General features: G+C 40.4%; 1 protein-coding gene across 1 annotated transcript; it reads left to right on the top strand.

The window, feature by feature from the left end:
- On the top strand, window positions 1–24916 carry LOC134198155 (spectrin beta chain-like). The gene is made up of 12 exons (XM_062667492.1): window positions 1–153; window positions 3548–3628; window positions 3751–3843; window positions 7555–7649; window positions 7708–7788; window positions 9893–10008; window positions 10085–10197; window positions 16449–16636; window positions 20661–20778; window positions 21993–22226; window positions 22400–22488; window positions 24412–24916. The coding sequence occupies exons 1-12, from the start codon at window positions 64–66 to the stop codon at window positions 24704–24706; spliced, it is 1593 nt and encodes a 530-aa protein (XP_062523476.1). The 5' UTR covers window positions 1–63; the 3' UTR covers window positions 24707–24916.
- The last annotated feature ends 1655 nt before the right edge of the window (window positions 24917–26571 follow it).

The raw sequence follows: 26571 nt of genomic DNA, 5'->3' as shown, positions 1-26571 counted from the left end.
GATGAACGTGAAGCTGTACAGAAAAAGACATTTACCAAGTGGGTTAACTCACATCTGGCAAAAATGACTGCTCGGATTGAAGATCTTTACACTGACTTGAGAGATGGTAGAATGTTGATGAAACTGTTGGAAACATTGTCTGGAGAGAAACTGGTAATAGATTATTACTGTTTGTTAGCTGGTGATGAATTAAAGCAGTTGTATTAAAAGTTGCATCTCTCTACATATATATCACTAAGTAATACAATTCCTACATCTATTTTTTCAGAGAAAGTTTTAAAATTCTAGTATTACTTAGTATAGGTGACAATAGCCACAAATCTAGGCTCTTACAAAACAACACAGGATGATAGCCACATTCCAAACGTACCCACAAGTGTTGATTGCAGTACTGGATGCGCTGCTTTTGATCCGGAAAGCACACCTTTTGTCCAGGAAGTGGCACCTAGAATCTACTCTAGTCTAGTCATGGCTTCATGCAAAGCAACAGCAGTGGTCCACGTCAATCAACGCCTGACTAGACAGACTTGTTGTAGTTTCATCTATGAAACTTGCGCATTGGCAATCTATGATCATCGCTAAGAAGGGCTTACTGGCAATCGAAGTTGAGGTTCTTGCCAGATCACGTGAACGTATGTTACACTCAATAGCTACAATGCAAAATCTACCCCACTTGAGATCGGCTCCATTGCACAGGTCCGACTGTAAAGATAGAGATGCATGCGTTTTGGACCTGCCCATCCCGCAATCCTCCCAAAAATCTTTAGCGAGAACTATGAAATACTACTCAAAATTTAGCTATTGGTGAAAATGTTTTACTTGAAACAGCATGGTCGCTAGTTGTAGCAATCTGCTATGTCACGCCTTCTGTTGGATTCTGCAAGCCACTGTACCTTTATGATTGAAAGGTTAGTGAAGAAATTACCTACTATTGAAGATATGAATGATTTGGAATATCAGCCTAATAGGGACACTTCCTATGTATGGGAAAGAAAATGGAGTCAAGACCAGAAATGACTTGACACTTTTTGGGATCAGTGGCATAAGGAGTATTTACTGAGTTTAAGGGAAACATTGCCGTTGAGACACAAAGGGGTTGGGTCTGCATTTGGCTCACTGCCTCAAGAAGGCGAGGTAGTTGTTATTAAAGAACAGGACACTCTGTGGGGTACTTGGATCATGGGAAGAATTGAAGAGATTATTGTGGGAGAAGATGGTAATGTTCGTTCTGCTAAAGTACGTACGCCTTCCATCTCACAAGGTCATCTCTCAACGTATCAACCTTCTATATCCATTGCAACTACCTGTGGAACATGACCATACTACCAAAGGCTGTGCCGTAGTGTGATGACTTTTATGCCACAAGTCAAGAACTGTTAATGTAGCAGAACTCAAAAACTTATACTAAGTTTAGCTTGCACGTGCAGAGTACAGATTGACAGGTTTGACAAGGGTCAGTGCACTTTCCAGCCATTAAATTTTAATTTTTAGTTTGGTTAAAAATTGAAAAGTACATCGTGCATTTTAATGTTTGAACCAATTTTTATCCAAAAATTAAAAATTACAAAATTGAAAATTGAGTTACTACATATAAGAAAATCAAAAATACAAAATTGAAACGACAGCTGCACTTTCCAGCCAAGTATATTCTATCCAGCCTTCAGTGACAACATCTAGACGTGATAAAGCAATTTGATTGTTGGCAATGTCTCCTTTTAGGTGTACACTCTAGGTGATAATTCCAAGTAACAGGCTGATAAATGGAGGTTAGCAGTAATGATCTAGGATTCTATAGGGAAGCGAATTTTTTGTTCAGCTGATGTGGCGTCTAATTTGTTGATTGTACACACTTGTGCTAGCTAGTAGAGGGATTCAGTTTGTAACACACTTGCAGGTATAGAAAAGGTGTACCTGAACTTGTGCCAAAGAGACTAGAATTGTGGCACAAGTTTAACTTAATTAATTAATTAAGCATAGCACAGTTCACCTGCACTTACCTTAATGAAGCGCTAAGCCGATTAGCTTGTTTAGCACAAATTACTGAACACAATAAGTGCACAACAGTGATAATTGAACTGTGTAACTCAGAACTCAGATAACCATCTCCCCGATACAGTACAGGTATTGTTGCTGAAGACAATGGTGGATCTGACCATAGGTGTAATTATATAACAATTAATTAATCAACAAGAACAAGGCACTCGATTTATTCAACAGAAATTCTCTCCATGTTCATCATGTGCTAATTATTATCTTTTGATAGCTTGCTACTATGTGCACTTGTGCCACAACCCTAATTGCTTTGCACACACCCGCAAGTCTGTTACAACCAATGCCTCCAGCGAAAGTCTCTAGTCGACGAATTACGCGACATCAACTGAACAAGAATTTGCTTCCCTAGCTAGAGAATCATATAGATGGTTACTGCATAGTTATTAACTGTTATTTCATCAGCAGTAGGTGATAGCTATTTGAGCTGTTTGTCTGTCAATTGTCACGTAGAGTGTACACCTTGAAGAAGACAGTGCCAACAATCAATTGCTTTATCACGTCTATGTGTTGTTGCTGAATACTAATAGAATATACTTGGCCGGAAAGTGCAGCTGTCATTTTAATTTTGCATTTGCGATTTTGGTATATGTAGTAACTCAATTTTCAATTTTGTAATTTTTAATTTTTAGTTAAAAATTGGTCCAAAAATTGAAATGCACGATGTACTTTTTAATATTTAACCAAACTAAAAATTGAAAAATTGAATGGCCGGTACGTGCACTGACCGACAAGTACACGTGATTTGCATGCGCATGCACACCACCTATTTAAAGCGATTCGTGTTTCAGCAGTTGAGTCATCAGATTCCGTTCAGGTCTACCTATCTGTATTTTTAAGACTGTTAGAAGCTAAACTGTCGAGTCATCAGTTCTGTTTCTCTCAGAGAATTAATAGATTCTCCTTTAGATTGTGTTATTTGCGGACATTGCCATTAATTCTTTTAATGCTTCAACCTGTCAATTTTTTAGCAATATGTGTAGTTCCTTGCCAATTACTTTACTGTTGGGATCATCTTTAGTGTTTGTGACTCAGGATGAATGATGATCTTCTGTTAGTAATCTTGTTAGGACGTGCATAATGCAAAAGTAGACATTACACTGGGTTTTTGAGGCTATGAAGATGTTTTTTTGAATTTCAAACAGTTTGAGGTAAAATATATTGAAAGGAAATGACTTAGTGGCAGTGTAGTAGTGATGTGCAGAGATGCTGTTGAAATTTTTTGGTGAAGGGACTCGGGTGACTTTGCTGAAAATGTGGCATGATGAATATTGGTCGTCTAAAGTATTGATTATTGTATTGGAGGTATGCATTTATTTCTCAATGAACAGATTACTGTATTGGAAATGAATCTTTACCACATTACGCTTTAGCATTCAACTATTTCATTCTGTTCCTGTTTTGTGGTATGTGTCACATGATTTTGTTTGCTTTACTTTGGTCTTTTTATGTTGGTATGTGTGAAATAGCTTTGGTTTTGAGTGTGATTTCTGTATAGCCAAAACCGACTCGTGGTAATATGAGGATCCACAAGATGGAAAACACAGACAAGGCACTCATGTTTTTGAAAAAGAAAAATGTAAGTTTATAGCCAAGTTGTAGACAATCCTATTGATTAATGCCATCACTGACCTCAAGAGAGCATTAGTATAAAACAATGGTCAGAGGACTGAAATGTTTTTTTTGTATTTCTTTGTTTAGGTGACATTGGAGAACATTGCTGGGCATGATATTGTGGATGGCAACCCTAGACTCACTCTCGGCCTTATCTGGACTATCATTCTTAGATTTCAGGTTTGTGTGGAGTTATTCATTGGACATACATCTTAATACTACAGTGTAACATTTTTATAGAGCCAATCATGGTACAAACTACAGTAAAACTACTAGCTAGTACGGCTTTTGCCAGTGTAGCAGTCGATTTGGTTTGCCCCAAAATAGTTGAGAACAACACTTGTGATAGATAGCAACTTGCAGCTTTTGTCTTTGTAAGTCTAATGGAGTTTGTTGTTGGATAGCAAAGTCATTTAGTCAAGCTAACTGCATGAAAATCAAGGTGTGCAGGGGTTAGCTAATGTGCATTTACTCTGAATGAATTTTACGCAATTTATAATTATAGAAACACAAAAAGCTTTCTCTGTCTTTAGAAAACGCTACGGGATCCTTATTTCTATGATAGTATCAACACTTATTGGGGTGATATGTGATATGTGAATTAGATGGAAAGTGAAAATACATTTACAAAATGCATAAATTTGTCAGTTTGGGGGTTTTTGTCAGCTGAGTTATGTATTGTGTGTTTGTTTTACCATGTTATTATGTTGTTGTCGAGCGTAGCGAGGCTTCTAATCCGGGTCGCACAACAGAAATGGGTGTAGTCCTATATGGGTCTCCATCGAGTTTTTGGTATATATATATATATATATATATATATATATATATATATATATATATATATATATATGTAATCACAAATCTCAAATTTCTCCTCCCCATGACCACGTTTCATGATAGGACCTACTTTAAATAACTGTTTTCATGTCCGACTACAGATGAGTCTAAGAACGATTCATGCAAGTGACCAAATGACGCAGAAAACGCTTCCTGAACTTCCATCGCCCCATCCTTTTGTATTGTAGTTAGAGATTGTGTGTAGGTGACAACCAAGAAACACCTTCAGGAGTTGAATGCCACCTACAGTCAACTATTCACACGTACTATACTTACAGTAAATGTTTGCTGATATCAATTTTTATGTCAGTAAATACCATACCACTATCGTTACAACGGAACTGAGTGCATACCTAGACTGTACATTTCAATTGTCTTGATCACGATCGCAAAACGACAACTACCTATACCAGGCCTGTAAACGTAATCTAAACTACTAGGAAGTTTGCATGTTGAAACAAAAATACCTATTGTCTAGCTAGGACTCAGCGTTTCATTAGACGGTCTGAAAGCTCCGTTGAAAGTGTTACTCACGAACACAAGGCGCCTACGGATACTGTAGAACTAGTATATTTTAATTAAAGGGGAACTCGCACGCAAAAACAAGTTGCTCTTGAAAAATAGCCTTGCCTTCGATAAGTTCAATGGTACTTTAGTCGCCAGTCAAAGTGACTCTGTAAAGAAGACGAAGAAGTTTTGCAAGGCATGACATCACTGGAGGGAGACCCTGATCGTTTGTATTTGAAAAATCTTGATTGGCACGACATGACTTTCAGCCATGGGCTGGAAGAGTCTCTTGGAAGAGGAAGACTGTCAATCGAATGCCTCTTCCATTTTCCCCCTGCCTTCCAGTTCTGGAAGAGGTCAATTGAACGTGCCCCTGGAGATAGAGTGCACGTGTGTGCATGTTTGATGTACACAGTACCTACTACAAGCGTAGCCAGTATGTTGGAAGCATGGCTGTCAGCTCTGAAAGCATAGCGGGTATGTTGAAGGCATAGTGCAGTTCTGAAGGCGTAGTGGCTACGCCTTAGCATACATGGCTAGAACCCTGGAGCAGGTGTTTTCAATTGGAGTAATTGGTGACAAAAAAAGTAGGGTGGAATAGGTGTAAATTTGTTTCAAAGGTTTTGGATAATGGGTTATGATTTCTATTTGCTGACTAGATATCTAGCAGAAACATTCTTACAATAGAGAAATGTACTTTTGATGCATTAACCCTTGGGCTTTTGGCCAGTAGGTGTAAATATCACCTGAACTTCTGACGCGAACACATATCACCAAGAATGTACTAATTGGGTAACGCGCGCACGTAACCTACAATCCATTACCTATTATTCGCAATTGTACCCACATTATAGAAGCGAAAATTGCAATACATACAGATTTGAAAAGCCTGTTAATTGCGCTTTCGAATCATACAAATCTCATAGCTATTGATGATAGTTTTGATACGTTCATGTCAACTTCTTGTCTAAGCTGCACTAATTGAATCGCTGATGTCTTCATCATCGAAAAGATCTTCTTTCTTGTGCGTTGCATCGTTGTCTGAATAGCTAATAAACATATGGAATATTAGAAAACGGTTTTAACAATTGTTCTAGACATCATTTTCTAACCAAAACATACGGGCACTTAGCCATAGCAACAGAAAATATGCCGTTACTATGGGCATAACTCAAATTATCAGCAACGACTATAGGCCAAACTTATAACACAGCTACTGAAACGCATACTAAAAAGATATCGCAAAAAAATGAGACGTTTAGACATAAAAATGATGTACTTACAGCGCCGCGCGTCATCGCTGTTTCTTCCAACGGAATATCTCACTCGTTTGGCGTCGTATCGGCGTCAAATGATGCGTTCGACACGAAACACACGTAAGAAACGTTTGAGTATGTTGTTTTCGCCTCCAAATTGTAGGCGAAATTCTATCGAAGAACAAGGACTATCAGACCGCCATGCAGCGTCTCGGCAAAAATTGTGACGAAGCCGCATGCGCCGCTAAAATCTTGCCCGTATGTATAGACACGCCCAAAGGGTGTGTCTAACGGCTAAAAATATTTTGATTGGCTAACAAAGCTGAAGAGGATGAATATTGAACCACAAAGTCACCTGACCGGAAGTTGGTCAGGTGTGACGTAAACGGAACTTGCAATATCTGGTGATTGATAGAACGTAGACGGTTGAAAGTAGGCTCATTCGAAAGAGAATTTATTAGCCATTCGTTTAAGCTATATTTTGAAAGTGGAAAGAAAGGATCCGTTTCGGGAAAACGGTCGACAGTAAGCCGGGTACTAAAAAGAGGCGGAGATAACGTAGCACGCCCAACTACGTAGGCATACGTAGGCGTGCGGACGGTAATAGGTGGTCGGCGAAGGGTTAAAGAACTATTTAAAGTACTGTTCAAAGCTGTCTTCTGGATGACTGGAAGGATAAGAATTGAGGTTTGATACAATATCAACAGTATGTAAATTGTGTAAGTGTCCTCATGCTTACTTGAGTGGCTGCACTGTAACAGTCGATTACGTAAATGAGGTCAAGTTGCTATTTGGTCAAGGCAAGTATCTTTACTAAGACTTTATGGATGTCTAACATTGGGGAGTGACTGCAAGTTAGCTGTGAGGGGGGCAACGAATATAATGATGTTGCTATTAGTGTGAAACAGCAGATTAGAGGTTGTGATTTTGTGGTTGGACCTGTGTACATATGATGTTTACTGTGCAGTTCAGTAAATACAGGAGGGTTGATTCATGGGCAGGGGTGCTAGATTCTTGGTGAGGGGAACACATTTGTCTAATTCTGTGATTACCACAAAGCACCCCTGCTTGTAAATCTATTTCCCCTGCCTCTCTTGAGAGAATCTCAGTAGATTGGACTGTTCTATTGAAGGAATCTATTTCTCAATGTGTTTGACTATTGTGTGGAAGAATGTATTTCTCAGTACATTAGACTATGCTATTTATTGGAAGCATGCAGTTTATTGGAATGTTTGTGAGATTAGATTTTTCATGTGTTGTAGTCATAGTGTAAATTTATTCTTGGATGTAGATTCAGGACATTTCAGTGGAGGAAGAAGGAGAGTCACAAGCAGTAAAATCAGCTAAGGATGCTTTGTTACTTTGGTGCCAACGAAGAACAGCAGGGTTAGAGCGTGGCAGTTATGGCAGTCATCTTCTTGTTGCAAAATCTTCTAACTCGCAGATACAACAATGTCCATGTGACCAATTTCTCAACCAGCTGGAGAGATGGCTTGGCATTCAATGCTATCATTCACTATCACAGGTATGATGATATTTGACTGACTCAGCTGACATTCAGTGTTTTAAGATTTACTAGTTTTGAAAACTAAATCTTTCAGAATAAATTCTTTTCTTAGACACAAATGGGCAAACACTGTGATATAAACAGAGAGAGAGAGAGAGAGAGAGAGAGAGAGAGAGAGAGAGAGAGAGAGAGAGAGAGAGAGAGAGAGAGAGAGAGAGAGAGAGAGAGAGAGAGAGAGAGAGAGAGAGAGAGACAGGCTGACAAAGGTAGATAGACATGTAGTTGGCAAATAAACAAATACACGGAGCCAGCCAGCCAGCCAGCCTGATAACAGATGCTCAAGCCAGCAGTTGTCATTCATTGGTTCTTATTACTGTGGTTAGACAGTAACTAGCTTAGCACAACACATGATACTATACTTTGTGCACAACAAATGGGTCTCCTGTTTAGAGTTGTCTCTAGAATTTTTTAAGGCGTAGTGGGATGACATCATCAATTAAATTAATATTACATTTTAATTAATATCAGCAAGAAATAAAGAAACTAAAGCAGTCAAACTTTTAGAGATTAAAGCACAGATAGTGTATAAGTACAGTTTCCTAACTGCTATAAGTTCGTCTTCGTAGCAAGTGAGACTGTGTGCTCCAATGACACAGAGATTTGGTTTCACTAACGACCAGATCAGTATGCACGCATCGTCTTGTTTTTAAGCCCTTCCAGATATCTACCGCTCTAGACTGCCTGCGGTAGCTTTGGATATCAAACAAATCGAGAACGTATATATCCAGTTTCCGTTGTGAAACGAGAGTACAACGCAAACACAAGATTGAATCCTGTCGATGTCCATGCTCCCATGGTTGCATTAGCTACAGTAGACATGTAGGTCTCACTAATAGCAAAGAATCTGCAGTTTTCTAGTAGGGACATGATTAGTGTCAGTTACAAGTGTACTTTGTCGGCGTAATAGAGAACAGGAAATGACTGTAGCGTGGGATCTTTGCTAATTAGCATGCAGTAGGTAGGCAGCAGTTCAATGCATTGCAGTAAAGGCCTACTGTAGCTTTAACTGGGAACCTGCGTACGTGTTCAAAGACGTATGATGCACTATATGTGCAATTTCTGAGCTGCCATTCCACCGCTACGCTCCATAAGGTAGCTGTAATCTCTTACCAACGCTTGACAGCGATTTAAAATCTCAATATTCGAAAGCTCAGTTCCTAGCTAATGTCATTAGTATGACACACGCTGAAGAATTTGATTACATACTTACTTCCGCCCAGGAAGGCGGTACCGAACCAGACGTAGTGGTGATGGCAGCGCATTCGAGGCTGTAATCCACACAGCGTCTCTGGGGCGAGGCTAGAGCTGCACAGGAATCAGAGCGATATCTAATAAATGCAACCAATATGTGCTGTGCTTGAATGAGATGTGTCTACTGCTGGTAAATGAGTAAGAAAGTTCATTGCAATATGCTTACAATGTATTTCGCCACTCGATGTGTCCCAGTCTTCTTCTCACACTCTTCTAATTGGCTGACTAATTATTCATGGGGCATAGGTATGGCACGCGGAAGGTTTGCACTGTAGTGCTTCTTCATTTTTTTGTAATAAAGGTTATTGAGAAACTCGAATTCCATAATGAACATCAAGGATGAGTGCAATGCATTGTGGAGTCTAAAGCCTGGTTCACAATATGGACGCCAATGTCAATGTCAACACCAACAATAGAAATGAATCATATTCCAGTGTCAGTGTCAGCATCAACATCAAAGGATGCCGCCTTTGTCGAGGCTCCGTTTTTGAAGTTTCATGCTCAGCTGAGTGTCAGTATCAGATTGTGAACTAGGCTTAAGGCTATCTGGGTCTGCCGTCCTTTAATTAATGTGTTCTAAGCGAAAGGAAATTACAGAAATTGGATTCATAGGTAAAGTCTGATTGAAGTGTAGTACAGCAGGCACTCAGAAATGGATAAACAGACAAGTAGTCATCAGTTAGGCACTCAGGTATGCAGATGGACAGATGTGTACACAAACAAATAATGTGTGATAGAAATGGCATGAAAATGATAGACAGAGTAGTAAATAGACATAAAGCTGCACTGAATTTGTGTCAAAATTTTCCAGGCCTGATCTAATCTACTATGAAGGCTTGGAGAAGACACAACACAAAATCAATCTAAACAATGCATTTGATGTTGCTGAGAGAGACCTTGGACTTGCAAGGCTTTTAGATGCTGAAGGTGACAATCCTTAAATATATCTCTTGCACTCTACTAAGCTACGGAGTAAGAAGATTTACACGTTTGTCATTTGCAGATGTTGATGTTGACTTTCCTGATGAGAAGTCAGTCATCACATATGTTGCAACATATTATCACTACTTTTCCAAGATGAAGTCTGAGAGTATTGGAGGTCGGAGAATCGCAAAGGTATTTGTTGTTGTAAAATAATCAACGTTAGATTATGCATGTGTAAGTATGCTACTTTTATAAGAAATTGAGTTGTTTGTACAGTAGAACCTCGCTTATTTGACCTCTTCTGGGCAAGCCGCAGACGAATAAGGGTCGGATAAGTGAAAAGAATGGAGAATCAGAGCATCAGAGTTTCACCATACCTCGAATTTCCAGTCCACTTGTTTTAGTCCGAGTATGTACATTGTCTGAACTCTGACACATGTACAGTATGCTAGTGATAAATGAGTGCATAATACGTGTACTATATGTAAACTAAAGTCATCAAACTAATCCTAGAAGCCTTTGTATCTTGTGTTGCTATCACTGCACATTGTCACTGGGCTTGCGTAAACAGGCATGTGATGTCATTTCTGCTTTGTGAACATGGTCGGATATGTGAGAGGTCCGATAAGCATCTACTGTATATGACTGGTTTCAGAGGTCTACAGTAAGTTATTTAGTATTAGATGACATTATGCCTGACAAGCAGTGTTGTTACCGTTTTAGTCAATATGAGGGTGTGGGTACAACATACTTTAGTATTTTTGTTGATCTCACATTCCTACAGCCACAATTTTTTTCAAGTGATAATGTTTTGATATTTGTCACTTCGAAGTATTTAGAGTTAAAAAGAAAGTAAATTTTATGGCCTTGAAAAATTTGCTGTTATTCTTTTTTTTTGGATGTCTATTTAAAGGAGCACTTTACCCAACTCTTGACTCCACCCTTGGCTGCTAGTCACACATCAAGTTGGGAAGTTTGGCGCTATGTTAGAGCAAACTTGATAGCTGAGCATTATGTTAAAGGGGCAGTCCCACGGAAGAACAACCTAGGCTTTAAAATAGCTTTTTGATGAGAGAATTTGATGGCGTTAGTTTTACTTTTATATTTACTTCCATTGTTGAACTAAGAATGATTGCTTTCTGCAATAAATGACATCACTAGTATCAAAGTCAATAAAAGGTGTGTCTTTTGCCCAAACTAATGAGAAGCGTTTAGTGGTAAGTGTGGGAAGTGTACGTGTACCAGACATCCGTTTGTATTCTTGACTGTCCTCGCTAGAGTCAGACTAGCTTATTTATCTTTCTGGCTCGTACATAAGGGTGAGAGCTCCATCTTTACCAAGCGTCACTAGAAACAATGCACGGATGAGATCAGCTATGCTATCGATCTTTGTTCTTACGCCCAACCCATGTGCCCAACGCAATGGACTACTAGCGTAAGTAAAGTAGGATGTGTATTGCAAGCAGAAGAACGTGCGACTACAAACTAGGTCAGTGTTCGTCAAATCGATACACCTGTTAATTGTCCATGGGCTACCATGTGCCCATGTGTTGGTAGCCTGGGAAAATATTAGGTTGCCCCTCATTAACGTGCAGAAGCTGCTTAATTAATTAGCCAATTAAGAAAAGCCCAATATTTTTGGTATTAGAATTTGTGATTAATTGTATCAATAATTAATTATATTTAAATGTGTTGCTGCCTTTAATTTTAGTAAGAACAGCACCTAGACTATCTATTTTCAATTTGAAATATATAGACTAAGAATTTAGACAAACTGAATTCTTGCATGTACTAATTTTGAATACTACAAGAAGTGCTATGCTTTAAACCTTAGAAGCTAGTTTGCGATATAAAGTTAGGACTAATTAGTAATATTAACTACTATATGCCTCATCAAACCCGCCACTACTTCTCACATTTGCTTTCTTTCTGTGAAGACAATGGCCATGAATGTGTCGCAAACCAGTTGATCCAAGAATTTAAGCATTTATGGTGGGATCAGGGCAAACTTCCAGAATTCTTGTCCTTACAGTGCACCCTCGTAAGGTCCTTCAATCTTGTTGTAGATGAGTTGAAGTGGTTAAATAATTACCACTTAGCAGTAAACGGTTCTTCTTACGTCACGTGAAACACTCCTTATTGTTGACTTTGAAACCTGGTTTTCAAGGTCTATGAAAAGCAATCATTTTATTTCTACAACAGAGGCAAATTTGGATGTGAAACTAGGGTCATTAGGATTTTCTCGTCAAGACCTATTTTTAAGCCTAAGTTGTTTTCCGTGGGCTGCCCCTTTAAGGTTAGAAAACTAAAACGTAGGAGGTGGTTTTCCAAATAATGGCAAGAAGTGTAGGTTTAGTCTCACAGCTTTGTGTAGACTTGATATTTGCTTAGGTGAAAGTAAAACGTGCTTTCACATCACTGACTCACCTTTAATCAAAAGCACACATACGGTGATGGTGTGGCTGTAGCACGAAGGCACTTCGTATCACGTTATTATGCCCAGTAATGGACGTTTCCGTGTTTTTGCTTCACACAAGCAAGTTTATACTATATTATTGCCTTCTTTCATAGAAAGAAACAGGAGGAAAGCACGAAAAACCAAGCGATTGCAAGTCGTTTAAGATGATCCGTGTGGAGTCTATAATAGATGAACGACTGAGTGACTTAGTTACCAACACGTGGTCCTTAAACCCAATGAGCATTCTTGTAGGCGGTGCGATAATACCTGTATTTGACCAACTGCCTGCATAGTTTAGTTATTGCACACATTCTGCAGCTATTGCACACTTTCCAGTTATTGCCCGCTCACACAGTTATTGCACGCTCACGGTGCATCCTGATTTCAACACCTCTATGCAAACATGCACGCCATTTTATGCAAACCACAAACTTCACAACAAGCTAACAAGCCCCAGTCAGTCAAGTACAGCTTACAAAAGTAAACCATCTCTGACCAAATAGTTGAAATTGTCGCTAAACCACTACATGGAAGTCTACTCGAACACTCATTGGGTAGATGCGACTTGCCAGTAACTATGTCCGTTATAACCTTTGTTCCAGAGCAATATCATATTTCTTGCTCTTTCATCGTTTATTGCACTTGCTGCATGTGCCGTGCAACACAGCAAGCGTTCGGTCCGCAGTCCAAGGCTTTAACATATGTTAACGTCTACTGCTCATGCGTCAATTGGTGAAGTGTTCCTTTAACCGCAGAAAATGATGGCTTGGAGTGGCGGACAAGACCATGAACATCATACGTTTTAGTGTATTAATTCTATTTGCATCCTTGCTGCCACATACTCAAGATAGCAGTTTTGTTTCTAGCTGGTTTAGTAACTCAAGAATACACTAACTTTTAATTTACTCTACTACAGACAGACTCTCGAAATCTGCTGCAATTATCGTATAGTTAATTCGCTATAGTTTAATATATTATGACCTCACTTGATTACTTTTGTTACTATAGTAGATTGTGTTCAATTATCCGGATATGACATTTAATTATCCAATTCAGTCAATCAATTATCTGCATTCAATTATCCGAATCATTCAATTATCCGATTCAGGCCTTCCATTATCTGACTTAGTCACTTAATTATTCGTTGTGTATACCGCTGTACAATTGCATGAAGAACTAAATAACTTACATAGTCTGCGGTTTGGCAGCTGTGAAATATCACCATTCATCAGCTGGCTCTATGCAACAATTTGTAATTTAATCTTGAAGTTAGCTTATTTGTAAGTGTGTGTGTGTGCGCGCACGCGCGCACGTGTTGTGTTGTGTTGTGTTGCATTGTTTTGTAAATATATAACACTTTCACTTTGCGCTAATCTTCGTGTCCCATGTTTCCATGCCGGTTTGAGCTGTTGCGAGTGAACCAGGCTTTGTAGCCTCATACACAAATGTACGTGTCTACGAAGCTTTTGATGCCTTGCACTGCCCTTCGCTTTTGCACTGTGCAGTCTGCATGACTTGGTACTATGACAGAACTTCGGATAATTGAATGCCTAAATTGGATCAAATTGAACACAATACCATAGTATGTAGCGTCATTTGGGATAGGAGAAGGGCAGTTGGAAGAAAGTTTGACAGTGACACGTTTATCTAATGCTTATATCATATACTCAGTCTCTCTACTTCAGTCTCTAAACTATGATTAGTTCTACAGTTAGAGTATCAGAATGACAGGCTCAGGATCATTTTTACGTTTATCTATAAAGTCTAGTGCTTTGTACTAGAATAAAAATGAGTTAGACTAGAATTAAAACATTTTCTATGAAAATGGGGAGAGATGTAGGGATTGCATAAAAACAATAGAAACAAGTTTCATATAGTCTTGTAGTCATGTAGTGTTTCCAATCCAGTGGACAATAATTTAGGGAGTGTGGTTTGGAATAACTAGATGTCTCCTGATTTTAGTTTCTTGTTCGTGACAACTACAGTACTGATTTGTTACCATCTTGGAGTTTGCGCTGTTAGAGACAATGGTGATGAAAGCACTGGGGTGCCAATGTCTTGGTGTGGAATCAACTGAGCATTAAATGTTCAGTATGACAAAGATGCAGTGCAGCTAAAATATCATATAGTACTGCGCATGTGTATCAAGAAATCGCCGATAACTTAAGAAATCCTCTCGTGATTCATACTTTAAAACATCATTTCTTACTCGAAGAAGCCCATCTTTGTCTTTTGAATCTACCATGCAAGTGCATACAGCACTAATAACAGATGGATTGTGAAATCACAGAACTCAAGAATGAAGCTTAGAGGAACACTTCACCATTTGACGCATGCACAGTAGATGTTAACATACGTTAAGGCCTTGTACTGCGGACCCAACGCTTGCTGTGCGGGGTATTGTTCTGGTCTTGCTTTCCAAGGCCAGCTAGTAGCGTACATGATAGACGCTTCAGGCGAATCTGACAGTGCAAGAAAACAAGTTACAGTTCCCAAGTGACTCAGTTGTTCATAGTAGACTCCACATGGATCATCTTGAACGACTTGCATTGCTCAGTCTTTTGTGCTTTCCTCCGTGTTTCTTTCCATGGAAAGAGGCCATAGTACAGTACAAAATTGCTTGCGTGATGTGAAAACACACTCATTTGCGTTTCACCGGAAGTGTGCGTAGCTGCGCATAATCACGTGATACCAAATACCTTTGTTCTACAGCCTAACCATTGCCGTATGTGTGCTTTTCGCTGTACATTAAGTAAAGATCGAAGGTGATTCAGTGATGCAAAAGCACATTTTAGTTCCGGCTAAGCCAATACTGAAGTCTACACGAAGCAGTGAAACGAAACCTAGACTTATTGGAGTTATTTTTGGAAAACAGTCTCTTACGATTTGTTTTTAGCCTTATCATAATGCTCAGCTCTCAACTTTGCTCAGAGATAGTGCCAAACACTTCCCAACTTGATGTGTGACCAGAAATGATTAGCGGCCGAGGGCGGAGTCTAATTGTGTGCATCGGTGAAGTGCTCCTTGCAATTCTATGACGTAAAACCCACGACAGTATCACTTCTTACACTAGAAGCTCTTTTTTGTAGTTAACATGTACTGTGCAGGTAGATGAAGCAACAACAACAACAACAATAACACACACACACACACACACACACACACACACACACACACACACACACACAATACATACAACACATGCTTGCACGCATGCACGCGCGCACACACACACACACACACACACACACACACACACACACACACACACACACACACACGAATGGACAAATAAGGACAAATGTCAAGCCCTCCACGTCATTTGACATTGACCTTAGGGTCAGTTGCGGAGATAAGGCCTCCATGCGTTACGTGGAGGCTTAGGGCCAGCGCTATAATCCACCTGGAGCTTGGCCGGAGTCATCCAGGTGCACTGACAATGGCGCAGCTCTGGACACCAAGGCCCACAAGTACTCGTCTGCTGCATGATGTTACTTGCATGATATTACTGCCAAGCCAGTGGTCATGTCCACCCGTCAGTGTACTCATTTATACTCCTGAGTTGAGAGAAGCCATTGTGTGTTTCTTGCTTAAGGAAATTATATCATAGCTCGCCATCACTGTGACTTGAACCTGTAACACTGCAAGGTCCCGGATGTTTCATTCTCTAAATGCACTCTTTCACCGTTTGAGCTACAGCACCACACACACACACACACACACACACACACACACACACACACACACACACACACACACACACACACACACACACACACACACACACACACACATGCACACCACACCACACACAGTCCACACACCACACCACACACACTACTGTATACCTTCTTTGTGCATGTGCACCGAGACATATTTTAAGTAATTAATTGAAAATGCATAATATTAGCAAGCTTAAGATTTGCCCAATAAATTAGTGGCAGTTTTTGTTGTGAGTTGTGAATGGAAATGTTGTGTTGTATAGGTTATTGGTCAAGCCATGGACAATGAGCGAAGTTGTCAGCAGTATGAACGTTTGACTTCGGAGCTTTTGCAGTGGATTGAGGCAAAGATCAAGGAACTAGATGATAGATCGTTTCCTAACTCTTTGCCAGGCATGCAGGGTACGCTTGCTTCATTTAACACTTACAGAACACAGGAGAAACCACCAAAGTAAGTTTATTAGTACAAGTGTTACGCATTGGTGTATTCAGCTGTTTATTGGTCTTTTTTTCAGTCTGATTGGTTTATTTAAGCATCACCAGACTTAGTTATTTCAGTTTTCACCATGTAATGTAATGTTCTTGTAGTAGTAGCACTCATTCATTAGTAAATTAGGACATACTGTGGGTTAATTGTGTGAATACAAGAGTAGTATCAACAATATTGATTCTCATTTACGTTTGCATTATTGCCGAGCATAGCGAGGCTGCTAATCCGGGTCGCACAACAGAAATGAGCGTGGTCCTATATGGCTCTCCATTGAGCTTTGTGTGTGTGTGTGTGTGTGTGTGTGTGTGTGTGTGTGTGTGTGTGTGCGCACGTGCGTGCGTGCATGAGTGCATGCGTGCGTGCATGAGTGCATGCGTGCGTGTGTGCGTGTATGTGCGTGTGTGCATGCATGTGTGTGTGTGTGTGTGTGCGTTCGTGCATGCACACAAATCTTAAATTTATTTCTCCTTCCCAAGACCACGTTTCATGATAGGACCTACCTTAAAAAATCGTTTCCGTGTTCGACTACAGATGAGTCTAAGAACGATTTGTGCAAGTAACAACACGACGAAGAAAATGCTTCATGAAGTTCCGTTTCCCCATCCTTTTGTATTGTAGCTAGGGATTGTGTGTACTTGACAACCAAGAAACACCTTCAGGAGTTGAATGCCACCTACAGTCAACTATTCACACATCTCGTACTACAGTATGATCAATCCTTTACTACACTGTGCTGCATCTAACACTGTTGATAGTCAATGTTTGCCGATATCAATTCTATGTCAGTAAATACCATACCACTGTCGTTACAATGGAACTGAGTGCATACCTAGACTGTACATTTCGATTGTCTTGCGATCGCAAAACGACGACTACCTATACCAGGCCTATATGTAGGTAATCTAAACTACTAGGAAGTTAACGTTGCATGTTTACTTCCATGACAGCTAGGGTTTCTACAAATACATATTGTCTAGCTAGGATTCGGCGTTTCAGTAGAAGGCCTGAAAACTCTGTTGGACGTGCACGTGTTACTCACGAATGCGAGGCGCCTACAGATACCGTACAACTAGTTAATAGTTTTTGCTTGGCTCTATCTTTTGCATTTGAACAGAGATTGAGCAAACTTCTTAATTAAGGGTGGCTCTTACTCTGTTTACACAAGCACTTTGTAAGCTGGCCAGGCGATGCTGGCTCGGTTTCTATGGTAGGTGTAAACACCTACTGAGCCATGCTGAGCCAGGGCTCCATGTTGTGACCAAATTTGTGACCAAATTGGTCGCATTAGTGACCATTTTTTTGCGGTAGGGTGAGTAACTGGATGCTTGTAAGTCGCCAGAGGTGACCTAGTCTACTCTTGTTTGGTCGCCAGTTGGCCTGGGCTTTCCAGTTCTTCCAGAACAGCTAGGAATTACGAATCTGGCAATATGGCATGTGGTTAAGGCCAGAGACACCTGCTCACTGGAATCTGACATCTTACTGCAGTCTGTCACTTGTATCTTGGAAACGGACACTTCCTGTGGCTTGGGAGATAATTGAAGAATGTATTATAGGAGTCAATTAACAAGGCAATTTGTGATCAAATTTACACTAGTGAGGTAATGGCTGCATGTACTATGCATTTGATAATGCTGCCACTACTACTAGTCTCCGTCCCTAGTGTATCATAGCCGTTTTCTGGCAAATAAAGCCATCTTTGTTTTGCTGCATTTGATGCTCAGCAGCAAAAATCCTACTGCTACTATTTTCCTGCTGCAGTGAATGAGTTTAGTTTACAGAACTAGGAGAACACTTCAGGTATTTCCAGCAGTTGATTACATTCCAATTTCCTCTCAATTACCCACTTACACAAGCCTCAGAATGCGCTGCTGTGTTGCATCATGCATGTGCTGTACAGTAGCTTTCGAATTGTTTTGTGCCTCTTGCTTGATTGTCTGTTGGCTTATTGTCATGCCATTCCTTCCTTGTAAGATCGTCAAACCCAGTGCAAGACGGTTCCCTGCAGACGTTATCTCGAAATCAATTTATCCTGCGTATGCTCTACTCCATTCCATTCCGGTATAGTGGAGGCAGACAGTAAATTGCATGTTTAACATTAAATGCACAGCCATGCTCAGCTACTCTGCATGGGATTCTAAGGCATTCGAATGCGCTGTGGTCTGTTCTGGGTCTTCAAGGTTGTTAGGGTGTTGGAGCTGGCGACTAATTAATTTTACTTGGTTGCCACATGCGATAAAACCCTTTTGCCCTGTGTGGAACTCTGCAAGCTATGCCAGATCGGCTTGGTATTTCTAGCCGGGCCAGCGCCGGCCAGCCTGGGTGGCTCGGGTCAAGTACATCGTGTAAACACAGAGCATGCTGAAAAACGAGCCGCACATGTGTCGTGTTAAATTCAGTCGATGTTAAATATAGTATCTGTGTTAAATTCAGTCACTAAATTCAGTCGGATATTAAAAGACTCGAGAAACCGTGACGCCCATAGTCTCGTTTTTCAAGCTTCACTGGCAGCAGAATTTTAATTCCTAGGCATTGTGTAGCGATACTTGCGTCATGAAGTTCTCTTCTGCTGGTGGAAGAACTGCATGACGACAACTTCCTGCGCTGCAAGCTGATGTGCAAGTTTGTTTGCAGATTTATTGTTCCTTGTTGCGTCATGTTCACTAATTGAAGCTGTTCGATGGTTTTCAGCTAGTATTTTGGTCTTCCACAGGAAGCTCTGCGTTGATTTCCCTCTCCAGAGTCCAGGCTTGGAGAGTTCAGTAAACAGTAGAACGAACAAGTTGGCAGATCTTAGATGGCTTCCTAGTGCTGGAGCGGTAAAGAAACAATATTGCGGCGTTGTCTTTCATGACTTGTTTCATGATGGAAAAGTTCTCTAAGCAGATGCGCATACCATGGAATAACTTTTGTTACTGTTTTTCAGCTGTTTGAGAAAAATTTGGTGCAGTTTCTTAATAAATAGCAAAAATAGAAAACTTTCCAAGAATAGTCCAAGTAAACCGGAAATGTGTCAATAGTTTTTACGCGGACTGTATATGTTCTACGCATTTCTCGATATTACTGTTGTAAAGCCATAGACCTCAATTTTGCTCTCCTACAACTCAGACCAAGTTCTTGAATAGACCTGGCTGTACGTGTCTTGAAGCAATCAGGCTACAAGTGGCTACTACAGACTTCTGTCCACTCAGGATAGTAGGACGTGTTGTACTCAGTGGTAGTCGCCCGGACAACACAATCGTCTTTGCATTTGTCCTCCATATTTGCGATTCCCACTATTTCTTAGCTTGGGATCTTCAGAAATCAAAATACTCTTGCGTATGACTTGCGCGAATTGGTGCATCCTGCAGCCATGCAACACCGAACCATTCTTTTCTGCCACAAATTCCTTTGTTTACAATACACGCTAGCGTGGAGTCTGTCCTCTGTGATGTGTACACTATACCACGCTCGTTACCGGAACTTGAAGAACTGGAAGCAACTTTTGACCTGCTATTCCTCAGCGAAGACTAAATAACTTAAAATATAAAAATATTTTACCTCATGTGTGCCACTAGAACTATCAATTTCCAACATAAGAGAATATTTTATTTTTACGTTGCAGTTACCCTTTAAAAAGCCTACAGGGTGTGTCGTGCAAGCACGGGCTAGAATGCTGGGCTGGCACGGGCTGATGTGGCTCGGCTCGCTATGTGTGCTCGTGTAAACGAGGTACTAAATGAGGAAAGATGGTGTTAGACTTGAGGACACACAGTTTCATTAACCAGCAGCAACTGTTAGATTTTGCTTGCTGCCTAGTATCTACTGTATGTGATATGTGTATCTGTACATGTCTGTTTGCTGTATGTGAATTCTTTGTGCTGACTTAATTTTGTTGCCTTGTGCATGTGTTAGTGTGACACGTGTGTTTTGTGTGTGTTTGATTTGTTTGTTTTGTGTTGTATTTTGGGTTTATAGCTAATTTCATAATTCTATTTATATATTTTAGGTTTGTTGAGAAGGGAAACCTTGAGGTCATGCTATTTGACATACAAACAAAACTTCGAGCTAACAATCAAAGAACTTATGTTCCTCCGGAAGGAAAAATGATTGCAGACATCAACAAGGTGTGTGCAAGAAGGAAACAATCGGGCTGGCAGTTAGATGGGTGAAACACAGAGAACAGACAGACATAGGGATAGACAAATACATACACACAGAGATAGAGGCTTGTGCATGCGACACACACACACACACACACACACACACACACACACACACACACACACACACACACACACACACACACACACACACACACACACACAGACACACACAGACACACACAGACACACACACACACACACACACACACACACACACACACACAGACACACACACACACACACACACACACACACACACACACACACACACACACACACACACGCACACACACAGACACACACAAGATGAAAAAATGGTAAATGGATAAGGAGCTGCCGTTCATTAATGTTACGCCCCAGCCAGTTGGCTGGGTTCCTGTGCACTACGTGGGAGTTATGGGCCGTGCTGAGCAATCTCCTGGAGCCTGGCCAGATTCTTGCAGGAGCACCAACTGCGACGGCAGCTGTACACACACACACACCACCCGCACGCATGCATGCATGCACGGAAACACGCACACATGCACAAGTGCACACACACACACACACACACACACACACACACACACACACACACACACCACTTGCATGCATGCCCATTAGTTGTTTAGACGCCCATTTGTATCAGATGTCATTTGTGTATCAGGTGTCATTTGTGGACTAGTTACAGTACAAATGTTGAATTTGAGAGCAGTTGAGGTGCATTTCAACTCTAGTTACTTGAGCATTTAAGTATTAACTAGTCTGTAAGATGTTATGCTGTAATCACATGAGTGAATAATCTGTGAAGTTGGTGTAACCAGTTCACTATTGCTACATTTTCTGTTTTATATCTTTTGTTACTATAACAATACGTTTACAATCTCTTCTGGCATATGATATATGGGAATGACAACAGCATGTACAAGAACTACATGATATCATTTGTTCTGGCTTTAGTGTCAATTTTTTTCTAATGTGAAATTTTTTCTTATGTGAAGAAGCATTAGAGCAGCATAGGTCATTTGGACTGTCAGTGATAGTACGGGTTACAGACGACAACGTTTGGCAAAATACTCATTGAATTTTATGACTGAACATGTTTACAATGACATTATCTTGTGACTCATACAAATCAGGACTAGATTATGTGGAGGTTTGGTTTCTCATTGATATGATAAAAGTCTTTGTTGTAGACTTGGGCTAGACTTGAGCATGCAGAGCACTCGAGAGAGCTGGCAATTCGTCATGAAACAATGCGTTTAGAAAGACAAGAACAACTTGTGACGCGATTTCATCGGAAGGTTGCTATGAGAGAAGCATGGTTGACAGAGAACCAACGATTGATTGCTGTTGATGACTTTGGAGATGATTTGACAGCTGTTGAGGCAGCCACTCAAAAGCATGAGGCAATAGAGACTGACATCAAGGTGTGACAGATTGATGTATTGGGTAATGCATTCTTAAAATGAGTTACTCTCTAATATATTGACAGATTTATTCGTCAATATCTCTTTATGTAATGGTGTAGTGCACTGGCAGTTACATTTGTACAACATTTTAATTTGGTGTTTTGAAATGTGAATGCTAGTTTGTATGTTAGTCATATGAAGAGAGAGTAACGTCTCTTGGTGAACTGGCACGAGAGCTGACGGATGCAAACTACCACAGCTACCTGGCCATCAGAGAAAGGTATATGCCTTTATTTTGTTGTTTTGTCCGGCTGCTTGTTTGTCTGTCTAATTGTTTCTGGCTGTCTGCCCATCTGTCTGTCTCTGTATTGTTGTATGTAACTTTGTGGTTACTAAACTATTGAAGAAGCTAGTTTATCTTAAGGCATATTGAGAAGGAGATCCTTTCGTGCGATAGCGTTTTGGCTTTGGCCGCTAACCTCTGCACTGTCACTGTCATCTGTTAGGGACCCCTTTGGGGTGTTCTGCGTTTGAGCTTGGCAGCCTTCTTCGTTGCTTTGGTCTTGATATTCTTCTTGATGGCAAACATTCCGTGTCCCGTATCTGGTTGATGTTTTGATGGCCCTTTGCGTCGAGTACTTGTGCATCTTTGGCTGTCTCACTGTTGCATTGATTGTCTGGGTGATTTCATGAGGGAGAACAGGTTGGTACAATGTCTGAGATACCTGATGTGGTTTCTTTGTCTGCATCAACACTGTGCTACCTGTACTCATCTGCTTTTTTTCAATCAAAAGGTATTGTTCACACCCACAATCTTCAATACAGTGTCAGCTGATGACGACGGAATCTCATCTCTGGATGTAACTTTGGGTGTGGGAGCTGATTGATTCATTGTCTGTTGACAAAATTCTACAGTTTTTGCCACCAAGGACACTTCAGCACATGCCACATTGTCTCAGAGCATTGTTCAAGAGTGCTGTTCTGTTCTATTGTCAAATATTAGCAAGGATCGGGGTTACAATGGAGGTTGGAAGTTACTGATGCTTCTTCCTAGAACGATCATGAGACCCCATCCCAAAGGAAGGAGATCAGGAATTAACGAAATCAATACCATTTATCAATGATTCTTGGGTTTCATTGGCACAGGAGTTGATAAAGCTGCATTATCATAGTCATGGACAGCAGTGTGTGTGTGTGTGTGTGTGTGTGTGTGTGTGTGTGTGTGTGTGTGTGTGTGTGTGTGTGTGTGTGTGTGTGTGTGTGTGTGTGTGTGTGCATGCGTGCGTGCATGCATGCGTGCATGTGTGCATGCATGTGTGTGTGTGCATGTGTGCGTGCATGCGTGTGTGTGTGTGTGTGTGTGTGTGTGTTTGTGTGTATGCGTGCGTGCGTGCGTGTGTGCATGCGTGTAATCAAACAGAGACTGTTGACAAGAGTACTTAAATGCATAGACGCATGCAGCACGCAGGCACACACACACACACACACACACACACACACACACACACACACACACACACACACACACACACACACACACACCTTTCATGATGCACAGACACATGCAGCACACATGGACGCAAGTGCACACACGCAGGCATACGCACACACCTTGAGGTGCCTGCGTGGATGTGTGCTGCATGTGCCTGTGCATGCAAGTACTCTTGACAACAGTCCCTTTTTGATTTTGTCAATTAAGGGCTTCACGTATTGTTAAATTGTTTGAATGGTTGTCGCCAGAGTTACTTGGAATTGAGCCTCTTGCCTATACATCAACTTCTGTTACAGAAACTGGCTGTCAAGATCCGTTTCATCTTTATAAGAGAATGCACAAAATCTTACCCAGGTGTTTCCATAAACCTTTTCGTTTGCTACATCAAATAAGCAAGCCATAAGACATTGCTTCATGAAGAAAAGAATAATGGTTGTCCTCAAAGTTGGATGGCTGCAACTTTCCAATCCCCCTAGCTCTGTCACCACTAAGTGAGGAAGCCAGCTTGTAATGTCTCATGCCTTGATGGGTGAACAAGAAAGTTTTTAGTATGCATGTAGCAGAGGTTGTGGATGGTTAATTGGCAGCAGCACTGGTTGTAGGACATAATTGATGTTTGTTTTTAAGTGACTATGTTAAGTCAATGTGTGGCTTTGCCATTATTGAAGTCATGCCTATAGTTAATTTGCTTAGCATTGTGTGCATTCATAGACATGATCACATACTTCGTATGTGGAACAAACTTCTTGATTCATTGGCGGATCGTCGAGAGAGGCTACGGGTGGCAACATCTATGTACAAGACATTTCAAGAAATGATTGATCTATTGGATTACATGGAAGATGTCAAGGTAATTGCCATTACTGCTAAATCTAGTGTGATCACAGAAACACAACCAAACAATGAGCAAAGCAAGATTGGAGACAATTTGTCTACCCTTTGTAAAAATTTTACTGAGCTGCCTTTTATTATCAACTTGAAAATGCTGCCATTGTCAGTCACATGACCAGCAACAAAGACGAACAGACTATAAAAACAACTGACTAAGTCTACAATTACGTGTACAATCAAATCGCTGAATGTTCTCTTTGTTGATGTTTATGCCTGCTGTCTTAAGGTGTGGATTATTCAAAGTAATTTTATGGACACACCAAATTGAAAATCTTAAACTGCAATCTCATTTCTTACCGAAGCAACTTGCCTCGTGCCTAGTGTCATGTCATCAAGCGATGGAGTTTGAGTTATTAATTAATATTTTACCTACATTGTAGAAATAGGAGGGGCGAACAATGACCGGTATCATATGTAATTGAACAGGCTGACCATCCCGTTTTCCGTACGGCCAGAGTAGATTATTAGTTGCTAGTAAATCAATTTGTCATTGTATGCATTCATGAAGTATATCTCATTTACAGAACTGGCAGTCGCAGACAGAATTCTTATACAGTTAATTAATAATTTAACGTTGTATGGAAATTATGTTGTTGCATGAGTATCCCGTTCTAACAATTTATTATTATGAAGAATTTTGTTTAGAGTTATATCCCGTTCAATAATATCCTGTTCTGAGAAATTAGAAAGATTGAGTATCCCAATGTATGCAAATTTATTTGTTGAGTATCCTGTTCTAATTTATCGTGAAGTGTATCTGTAACCAAGTGTCTCGATTTAAAAAAATCCTGTTGATTGGATTATTGATTGTTAGTTAATTAATATCCTGTTGAAGACAAAGAAAATGTAACCAAGGCTTCCGTTTAAAAAATCTTGTTGATTGGTGTATTGATCGTGATTGTTAGTTACTATATCTCGTAGAAGACATTTCGACTGTCTCGTTGGATGCCATTATTACTTCAAAGACATGCTGCCATTGCGAGGAACAGGTGTGTTAATCCTGGCATCTATTTGGTGCGAATCTAGTTAGGAAACTTATATGTCTGGGTGAACTTGGAAGTCACGTGCAGTTATGTACTCACCCGGATAATTTGTTCCCTGTATGTAGACCAAGTCACTACTCATCTGACTCTCCCCATTTCGACTGTCCTATTTGGTGTTGTCACTTCGAAGATGTTGCTGGCGTTGCGGGGTGTATCGAAAGTGGCAGGAATTTGATTTGCCTACATGGCCGAACAATGGTTAGGCATTTTCTTCAAGACCCGGATATACGAAAAAATATGCTCCCTTTCCGACGTCGCCCGCAATAAATGGCACGCTCCGCTCTTACTGTCTGACATCAGGAATGGGCAGTTTAAATTCAGTGGAGATCGATAATCCGTTACAGAGATATTCGTGCATGAGCGGAGGCGGGTTCCATCTGCAGGAAATTGCGTCGTTGCAGGAGAAGTCCGAAGACAACGACAGCTTCACTTTTACCTCTGAATTCGGCATGTGTGAGTCAAATTCAGTTGTGATCAGACTCATCGTCTTGGAGATCTTTCTGTACAAACAGATACACACAGACAGACAGACAGCTCTTCTTTATATATATATATATATATATATATATATATATATATATATATATATATATATATATATATATATATATATATATATACACGTAAGTTAGAATTAGTTGCATTTATCTGGGAGTGTGGCAGCACTTCCTAAGTAGGCATGGTACTGGTAGTTAATATTAATCTCAATTTTACTTTGGGATAGCGTAGCTCTGAAGTGCTTCCATAAAATGCCACAATTTTTATATAATTTTGCATGGCTACGCAGGAGCCATGTTCTTTGACTATCCCTTTGGCACTAGCATGTTGGACGATGGTGGGACGAGGGTTTTTTACTGTCAAATTTGACACACTGTTCGCCATGCCTCTCTGTGTGTGACATAGAGTTGCATGCACTTGCCAATTTGGTGGGATCTTC

The sequence above is a fragment of the Corticium candelabrum genome, chromosome 2 (assembly GCF_963422355.1).
Source record: "Corticium candelabrum chromosome 2, ooCorCand1.1, whole genome shotgun sequence".
NCBI lineage: Eukaryota > Metazoa > Porifera > Homoscleromorpha > Homosclerophorida > Plakinidae > Corticium > Corticium candelabrum.
The sequence above is the reverse complement of the archived record's forward strand: the minus strand, read 5'-3'. Positions and strand labels throughout refer to the sequence as shown.